This window comes from Limulus polyphemus, unplaced genomic scaffold (genome assembly GCF_000517525.1).
Source record: "Limulus polyphemus unplaced genomic scaffold, Limulus_polyphemus-2.1.2 Scaffold1787, whole genome shotgun sequence".
NCBI lineage: Eukaryota > Metazoa > Arthropoda > Merostomata > Xiphosura > Limulidae > Limulus > Limulus polyphemus.
This window is the reverse complement of record NW_013667397.1, coordinates 45,231-55,867: the sequence shown is the minus strand read 5'-3', so window position 1 is coordinate 55,867 and position 10,637 is coordinate 45,231. Positions and strand designations below refer to the sequence as shown.

Sequence of the window (10,637 nt, the reverse complement as noted above, 5' to 3'; positions counted from 1 at the left end):
AACTGTTATTGTAAATTGTATTGTTGTTTGTGTATTAAAATGTATTTGTGTTAAAAAAAAGAAAACTGTGTGTATCAATCTTGTTGGCAAATATCATAAACTGACTATATATCGGATTCTACTTAACTACTAAATCCAAAGTACAATTTAACTACTAAATTTAAATTTATCAGTTAACGCAATTTCAGGCTATCTGAAATTCTAATACGTAACATTTACCAAAATAGGTTTAATCTGTTTCAGAAATTCGCGAAAGCTACACAAAGGCTACTTGTGTATAGACGTCAACAATTTTGAGGTGGTAGACTAGAGGAAAGATAGCTAGTCAACAGCACCTACTGTAACTGTTGGACAACTCTTGTCTGATGAAATAGTGAAACTTCAACCTCACTCTTATAAGTGTGTGACCCGATGTGGCAACGAGTCGCGAATCGTAAATTATCAACTCACAGTATGATACGCTACATATTAGGCCACGCTCGACTATACGAAAACCGGTAAAATAATAAAACAGAATTTATCATAGGATTTCTTCAGAGAACAAATTTCTTAGAAACACATTTTTTTCTAGACATTTCTCATAATAAAACAGAGAAAACGATTAATGTTTGATATCATTTGCCGTTACAGGGATTGCAAAAAAAAATAATTATTTTCTTTATCTTATATCTTATATTGAGGAATTACTTGATAAGGATAAAGAAAATGCATGTATTTTTGAATAATATTGCCTAAAAATTATTTTGAATTTTTTTCTTCTAATTAAACATCTTGTTTTACTCTGACGGCATCTGTCTCGTGTAATCCTGATTGGGATTTAGGTCTGGTGTGAGACCTGGGAGGGTTAGAAGCAATGACTGACCTCTTCGTCTTTCCTTTACTTTTGGTTTATTTTATTTCACTGTTATTTTGCTGTCTGGACAATACACAAAGTTGTGTCCGAAAGTCCGGGTACACGCCTCTCATGGCCAATGTCCATGTATGTAATGAAAGTAGGATTAATTATGTAATTATCACTGTCACTTCATTTCTTTGTACGAAAGTCCTGTTCACTAGGATTACTTCCAAAATAGTTTTGTACATAAAATACCCCTTTCAACAGGCTATTGATGCGTTATATGCTAGCTGCAGATGTCCTGTGTGCTTATGGTAGATACCAGCGAACATGTGGGTCTATGACTCACACTTACAGGGCCGCTATAATGCAAACTTAATGCTTGTACTTCTATTTTGCACTTTTTTCATTTTGATGATCATTGTTGCTATAATGCAAATTTAACTTATTTAACTAAGTTACGAACTGTAATTAGTAGGCCTACTTATTTACGCGCTCAAATGTAAATCAATGCCAAATTTGGGCTTCGCTTTCGGGGAATCCCCGTAAAAGTGTTTTTGTAAAATACACGAGTTTCCTACGTAGTTGGGTGAAAAGTTTTACGTTTGTGCAAACTTCGGGGCCGAGATGATTCGTTTGGTACCATTTAGAAGTCGGTACGACCTGAAGTTTAGGAGGAGTTACATGACACACATACAATGAATCTTATTTCCCCAAAAGGGGGCTGAAAGCCAACCTAAGAGGTCATCTATTTTAATAACTCTCACCAATATACAGTAGTGTGTTGTCTGTCAGTCAGTCGGTATACACTAAAATGACGTCACATAAGGGGCGCTTAACGTTGCAATTTGTTCTGTCCTGACGTCAGTGAAACGTGCGCATGTCATGAATCATGAAAATAATTGCGCTCTCTTTAGATCATAACACAGTATAATAGTAAGAAATAAAAATATTTGTTACTCTTAATAGTGGTTTTATTTACTCTTGAAACAGATCACTTTCCGGGACCCTGCGGAAGTACATCTAGTTGTATAGATTAACTGGGGAGAAAATCATAGACGGAATTTTTTCATCATGCATGACATAGTGATCTATGGCAATTAGTAAATCATTCTTCTTTAGGTTTTTCTCAAACTATTTGTTCGAACTATCGAGGAATCTGTCGTAGCGTGACTGTATGTGTGCATCACGCGCTTCTCTGACGCCAACGTACAGCTACCTGAACTATATTCCTCCATGATCACGTGACAAGAGAAAGAAGCGATAGACAACAGAAGAGCTTTTCAGTGAAGGAGAACCTGTTCGCATGCGCGAATTAGATATGACTTTGGGACCGAGCAAGTAGGATAAGGAAAAGCTTTACTCGTTCACTATTAAATGTTATGTGACTCTTCTGCTGTAAGTATTTGTACGTTATGTTAGCTCAAGTGTCACCCGTACTCATCGTATGGTTGCCATGTGATGATTTGTCTTAAAGAACATTTTTATTCTAACACATTGTCTCTTATGGAACTTTCTTATTGATCTTCAAACTTACCAGAGAAATATAATGCCCGAGAGCATTGGTTATATATAAACTACTGTTAAACGGTTTAGAAAAACGAACATTATTTTAGGTTTCCGCTACGACGGTAAGCTAATGTGTAAAACAAAATCATTTATTTTTCGTCATCACATATAAACTGTAGTTACATAATGGATGTTACCGGAGATCGATTGCAGTCCTTGTCTCTGAATACATTTTCTCATCCTATAAAACGTAATGAAACACATAAAGATGATCAAACTTTTCTTCGTAATAGTATTGCAAGAAACACAATTGTCCGACGGTGTCGAGAATTGTATCAAGAGAAGGTCAAGTGGTCTGAAATGTTTCGTAGACAGTGGAGCACCTGTAGTGAAGGGATTGACGTGGATTCTTTACAGCTTTCTACTCCTTACCCCTCGGAAGTGTCTTTCCTGTCGGTCCCAACCAGTCTTGCCGTTAAACAGAACACAATGAAAGACACAGACTCCAATTCTACTGGAAAGTTGAATTCTAACATTGACGTAACTATGAATAATTTACGACAAGAAATTGTGAGTATATCTTTAACAATACAGAATAATGAAACCGAAGCAAAAGATTCAAAAACTTTCGAAATATCGCTCTTTTAAGCTATTCTTTTGAGCCATTCTTGGTGAAAAAGAAAAAACCAGCTATCTTTCGAAATGTCAGATTTTTGGGTCATTTTCAGGTTTCTTTTTATTGATATAAAGTTTTCCGTAATATAGCATAATGTTGTTAGTATTAAAGAATAAACACTTTATAAATGTGTTGTTGTGTCGTGTAATGGATTTTACTACAATGAAACCGTTTAATAGTTGAAGAAACTACCAAGAATGACGTCACAAGAAATATTTTTTTAAGGTTTATCTTTCAAACAATGGATCGCCAAAGATAATGTAGTTTTTCTGTGATAACAGGTTTAATAGATACTTTGTTTCTCTTTAGAATATGTTTTCACTTTCATGTAAATGAATGCTATTAACGTAAAATAGTTTAAATATAAGAAAGAATTTAACACTGAAGTTGAATAGAATAAGAATATTGATATTTTAAACGATTAAGAACGTACAAGTAAATCAGACAGTAATATTAATCTGAGCTTTAAGACACTAGACATATTTTCTTCAATCATTTCAGCACCTTTAAATATCCAGGCTAGATACCTATGCCCATTATGTAGCTTTGCGCTTCAACACCGAACAAACAAATCTATAACGTCGTAATCGAACAGAGTCAAGGATTTCAAATTACTAAAAAAATAATTTATATTTTTGTGGTGTTAATACTGTTGAAAAACAGCAGCATGCAAGCAGATATTAAGATTATTGTAAGAGCATGAGATGCAGCATTCAGGACCCTCAAAATCAATAGTTTTGGATTCATGTTAAAAAAATTGCAATATTGTAGGAATTATAAAATCAAGATAATCTGATCATTCAACGTGGGACAAACAAACCCAACTAAAGATGAGCATTTATAAAGGAAGATGTAACTAACCCTTTAAAACCATCCACTGCTGTGGCGTCATTGCTAAGTGTATAACGATGTTGTTTTAGCTAAATGCTATTCATATATTGTTGTATGAAAATAATGTCTGTCTATGAGTAAATAATCGTCAAAACGTTGTAACATTGTAAAATAATAACACTATAAGTTAAACACTTGAAAAAATATATATGTAAATTCATTATCTCTTTTTAATGATGGCTTGTCTGCGTAAGTTCACACCTTCGTTCGCTGAACAGATGACTCAAGTTTTTGTGAGATCTATAACTTCCAATAACTAGAATATCAGTGAACGTTATGAACGCCCTGTAACTACAGCATCCTATAGCTAGAAGATTAGTTATTGTTATGAAAGCATTGTGAACTACAGCATACAACCTGTGAACTACAGCGTCGAATTACCTTTCTTCTGCTTGGCGTGTATAAAGCAACATAGTGTTTTTTTCTTCCTTTAACTAGGTAACTCAATGTTTCTTTCTTCTCTTTAACTAAGTAACTCAATGTTTCTTTCTTTTCTTTAACTAGGTAACTCATTCTCAAACTAGGTAATTGCTTGTGGGAAGGTACCTCGTGTTTAACTTTAGTTTCCTATTTGCATAACTATTCCTTTGTTTCAGCTATAGCTACTCTTTTAAGCCACCCACTAATATGCATGACCTACTTCTGAATCTGTCATGAAAGACTTATTTGGTAGGGGTGAAACATTTCCCGTTAGTCGTGTTCGTTTTTTGGTCACGTGTATTTAAATTTAGATCAAAATAATGTTTTTACTGAACTACTTTTAACAAAATTATAGCTAAATATAATTTCCATTTCTTTTTTTTAAATAACCATTCGTTTGTTTGCGTTACTATTTTAATACATAATGATAAATCCATCCTGACATTAAAAAATTAAAAATTGTAAGCAACTGAATTAGACTGTGTTTACGGTCAAATGTATTGTTAGTATAACTTTTTCTTTTCTGTATTTTGGCAAGAATTAAGCAGTTCATATATAAATCTATACTATTTTATTATCTTATTTCGAAACATTTTATGAAATGTTTAAAATCATAAACCAAACAGTTTTTCTACTCGTAATAATACTTTATATTCCATAAAATATTCTACCTTTCCCAATTTACAACAAAATATAGTAATCTGTGACTTTTATTATACTGACTTTATTTCAAATATGTATTGAAACACATTACAAAATGTTTACAAAATAAAAAATAGCATATATTTATTCACAGTTTCATTCTTTATGCTTTCTTTAACATCCTCTAAATATAATTATTTTCATACTTTTTTGCACAATTATTTCTATCAAGGCTTTCTCTGATTTAGTTAGTTAACTAATCACTAAATCTGTAATCCTGGCAACAGAATATTTCTGGATTAGGTCTTTCACGTCCAATAGCCCTAGACGATAATGTTTAGTCTCTAGACAGTATTACACACCTGTGAAAGCTTCTAATTTAAGGTGTATAGGTGTTAAAAGTGCGTACATTAACTTTCACATAATTTCAGATTCGGTGTATCTTTTGGGTTGTATTTGTTTTCCAAAGCTTAATTTTGTAAATAATGTTGGCATTTAGATACGTCATATATTTAAAGCTTTTTTTTCTGTCTGGAATTAACATTTCTAGTTTCAGGTTATGAGAGAGGTGGCCAAGGAAAAACTATTTCCAGGTGAAATATCCGAAGATTAATTCTTTCTTTAGTGCGTAACATCTAAGACACGATGTTGACCCAGGTCTGTCGTGTAGGTGACCTCTTGTCAGTTTAAAGGCGAATTATATAATGTTCAATCTAATTTCATCCAAAACCTCTGTTTTATGGGAAGTGTATTATTCTTCTGGCTATTGTAAGATATTACACTATTCTGTTATGTATTAGAATAACAAATCCATCACAATTCATAAACCCAGTTTGGCGAAAATAACGTTATAGTGTAAGATGAATTATCAAAATAATCGTCTATAATCTGACGAACCAAGAAGGAGTAAACAACCGTAATGATAAATTCATCTAGACATTATTCGGAATGAAACTGAGTTGTATTTAAGTAGAACTACATGTGTTTATACAAACACATTGACCATTGCAGTGTATACGACTCTCAACAGATATTACGCTTTTGATTTTCTTGAAGATTCAAAAGTATTGTAGACGACAAAATATCGCAGACTTCATGTAATTATTACGTATTATGTAAATTTTGTGTGCTTGAATAAGAATTAAAAACTTTTCGTGTCAAGTGGTTTTATCGCTTCCTGTATTTTATTCATTGTGTGTTAGAAACAGTAATATATTTAAATATTTAAGGACTTTTTATAAGGACCTCAGTTTTATATCAAATTACTTATGTTTATCTTCATTATGATACTACTTTTATATGATATATTGAATATAATACTATTTGCTATTTGTAATTTATATTTCATGTTCAGAAAGCTTCGTCGTTAGGAATCTGTTGTTTATGTGAGTATACATTTATTTACGGATGAAATAGCCTCATGAAGAGCAATGGTGCCAGTCTGATGACCTGATGCAATTTAGTCAATGTAATATTTAAGAAATTTGTCATTTAAATTAAGGTCATACTGTTCTCTTCTTTATTATTGTTGAAAAGCTGCAACAAGAAAATCTGATTGTACTAAAATGAAATCACAAACACTATCATATAACATACACACAGACTTTATTGCAAGCTTGAAATTCAACCTAACTTTACGTAAGACACTATAGTTTTCATATTTGCTAATGGCGTTATACCCAGACCTTTTAAATGTAATCTATATGCTTAAATAGACATGCGTATACATTGATGTTAGGTTTTATATAATTAGCATTAATAGTTTCACAAACGTATAGATCTGGGACAGGTGTTCAACTGTGAATTTTTAATTTTTGTTATGTTCATTTCAAATATGAAAGCAAAACTTACTTCTTTTACAATATACTCAAGCATGGGAGCTCTAATTACAACAGCCGTAATCTAAGCCTTGTTGTAATTTTCCCCGATTTCTCCTTAGAGTACATTTCAGATACACCTTTTGACATTTAACAACAGTCAACACTTCTTGAAGGTGAAAATTGTGTCAAAGTCATTATTTATTTTATCTCATATTTCACCACAATATGTTCTTACAGAACCAGTTTCGACTACATACAATTATTGAGAGTAAATAAAACACACAAAAATCGTGTCAAACACATTTCAGTTTTACTATGACTAGTTGAAGTCTGTAATTGACACACTTTTTCGTAGGTAGGGACACTCCTTTACCAGCATCATCATCATTCTTAGTATATGGTGGTGCATTGCAAGAGATTAAAATCAAATTGGTCCAGTTTGAAGTCTGTAATTGACACACTTTTTCGTAGGTAGGGACACTCCTTTACCAGCAGCATCATCATTCTTAGTATATGGTGGTGCATTGCAAGAGGTTAAAATCAAATTGGTCCAGTTTGAAGTCTGTAATTGGCACACTTTTTCCATAAGTACGGACACATCCTTAATAACATCATTAGCATCATGGCTGTTATATGGATGGTGGTTCATTGCAAGTGATTTAAGTCAAACATGGTCTATTCTGTAAGTCATTAGAAATTTATTTTATTTAGGTTTCCAGCACCTGAACGCTTAAACTTGATCTACACGGCAAGTGATTAATAATTAAGTTGGATTTACCACAGAACTATACATACAAGCTATTATGCATATGGTTATAACTCAAACATGATGTACCTCATATATTATTAAACTTTAAATTGATCTAAATTTTCAAAAGATAAAAAATAAATTTTATTAACCATTTAAAATGATTAAAGTTTGGTTCACCCTTTGTAGACAGTATTACGGATTAGAATTTCAAATGGTCTGAAATTGAGTTAAATGATAAATTCAAATTTAGTAGTTAGATTGTACTTTGGATTTAATAGTTAAGTGAAAGCCGATATATAGTCAGTTCATGATATTTGCCAACAAGATTGATATACACAAATACGTTTTAATATACACACAACAATACAATTTACAATAACAGTTATTACAAATAGTCATTACAAACATTGATTTATAAATAGAAGTTTCACAAACTTACAAACAATATAAAATCTTCTTTCTAGTCTGGAACTTTCTTGATATTTTATCGAGGGTTCACAATGAGCGAGTTAATTACGAGTTGACGTAGGTATATTTCACTTAACGGAAAGCTAGCTAGTTTTGTCATTCGGTTAACACACGTCGAGTTTTCCACGATCAATTTATATAATGTTTTCGTAAAAATATTAATGTCCGATGAGAATCCACTGAAGTTAAATGATTTGTAATGTTCGAACTTTGTAAAGGCTCCTGGTTAAATATCTGAAGTTTTCCAATTGATAAGCGTTATAATAATCACAGTTATAGTTTCCAAAGTTTATAGCACACTGACTGCAGGGAACTAATAATATATACTCTCTTTTTGGCGCGGCGCGTTAGTTATAATTATAGGCGTGTGGAGGTTTTCTAGAAAATTAAGATTACGTAACAACACAAATTCAAGCGTTTACGTACACACATATTATTGATTCTTACTCTCGAGAATCTTCTACAACTTTGGAAAATAGGGGGGAGTTTCGTAATATATATTTAACAGTATAAGTCATGTATGTTTCTAAATATAAATTTAATCCAAACAAACTTTGTTATTAAAATAAATATATAATAATAAATTCGTTACAACAGAAATAAAATAATTTGACAGCTTTAAAGAACATTAAAGGCTTTCACGGAGAGCAATTTCTTAGATATTGCAACTACATAAAGATAAAATATTTCTTTTATGTTCAATGATAATAAAATTATAATCTTATGATATAAAATATTGATATTTATCCACTAAAATGTACTTTGCGAAACTGTATTTTAATTCACAAGAGTAAATGAAGTAAGAATAGAAAACACTTTAAGAAACTGAGGTAAAGAATTAAATACATTCAGCATTTTGTAGTTAAATTATACTATAAAAATAATAGTTTTTTTTCTCAAAATCCTAATCTCCAAAAACTGTACCGTTATTTATAAAGTTTAATTTAAAAAAAAATGAGATCGCTTATTAAACAAAATTATCAGTTCGTCTTTGTATTAAATCATTAGAAAATATATGAAAAAAAAGAGAACGTTTAAACATGCAATGAAAGAGGTGTAGACCTACAATATGAAAACGATTCTATAAAGTCTATCAATAAAGCCTCTGAGGTGTGGTGGAGATGAAAATGTATAACAATAGCGTGACCCCAATCTTACTACCACAAAGGGCTAAACTTTTCTTGTTTATTTAATTCTTTGATTTTAAACTCTCTCTATTTTTCGTTATACGTCTGCTGGAAATGACTCCTTGATCTTATTCTGATTGCTAACGCCAAGAAAGTTTTACAAATTAAAATGTAATATATCATAGTATTAAAATATACTGTTTTAAAAACATCGCTTTAAAGGCATTTTAGTAGTAATTTCCAAATCTGGAGAAAATAAGATTTTCATTTTTACCGATGAACATTATGTACTTAATGAAAAATATATAAATTCATAAGGATATTGATCTACGGGAAAATGTCCAATGATCTTATTTTATAGAATAGTTTACAAAGACTTATGTTTCATTATGTAATATTGTCCTCTTTCGATAGCTACTTGAACCAACCATATACGATTTATAGAAATAGAAAAAGGAAAATTCTAAAATAAATTTCATTCAATTTTAAAATATATTACATAAGTGGAGCCATAGTGTCAAATATTCGAGAAAAAAAATTATATATTACATATAAACGTTTTTAGTATTCATTCGTGTAGTTTCTAAGCGATAGTAAAAAAGAACAAACGTATATTTTAAAAATGAATTTGTATGTTATAAAAGAAACCAAGGCCTTACAACTGTGAGAGATACATGAAGAGAATTAATCATATTTTATAAGAATTATGTTTCAGATTCTGTGCTGTTCTTAGAAATATTTCTTCACTGTCAATTGTGCACCTTCTCAAGATCATAGTTACACACTATTGTCCAACATAACAGCCTTTACCTTGTGACAAGTTTCCTCAAAAGATGGCGAGGTAATTCTTAATCCATAACTATTTTCAAACTGTCCACAAATAAACACATTGTCTTCCAAATCCATTTTTAAGTAAACCAAATGTGCAGAAGTTTATCGGTGGGCAGTCAGTTGACTTCACAGACATTTCGGACAAGGGGACTGCATTATTCGGATAAACATTACTGTGGATATAAATGTGTTACTTACTCTTTATCTTGATATAGCCATACCCTGGCCAAACAATGTAGAAATTTCATCTCGCACAATTCATGTGAATATGATCCTCTGGCAGTAGCTAAAGTCTATCCTTGCTTCACTGTGCACTCTGTGAAATTTAATTTTCTCCTTATATGAGAAAACTTGGGTAAATATAAATTCCAAAGAAAAAAAAACTTTATCTAGATTCTCTTCACCATGTTGAAAAAATTCTTGTCAGCTCATGATCAGTAGCAAACCAGGTATTTTTGTCGCATCATTCAGTTACACCCAGACGTCTCCAACTAGCAGCAAACCCACATTGGATTCCACATAGACATCTTTTAATGACGCGACCACCTTTCATACAATTACACCTGAAGCTCGTTCAATATCTTGCAACAAACTTCCATTCAACTACACTCACACCTCGTCCAATGTTGCAACAAACTTCCATTCAACTACACTCACACCTCGTCCA

At 31.7% G+C, this 10,637-nt stretch overlaps 1 protein-coding gene across 1 annotated transcript in view; it reads left to right on the top strand.

The window, feature by feature from the left end:
• The first annotated feature begins 2,178 nt into the window (after positions 1-2,178).
• The window catches only part of LOC111087140, a 36,619-nt gene continuing 28,160 nt past the window's right edge, over positions 2,179-10,637 (top strand). The window contains exon 1 of the mRNA XM_022392745.1: positions 2,179-2,914. Within this exon, the coding sequence (XP_022248453.1) occupies positions 2,531-2,914 (384 nt within the window). The 5' untranslated portion in view covers positions 2,179-2,530. The remainder of the gene's footprint in view (positions 2,915-10,637) is intronic.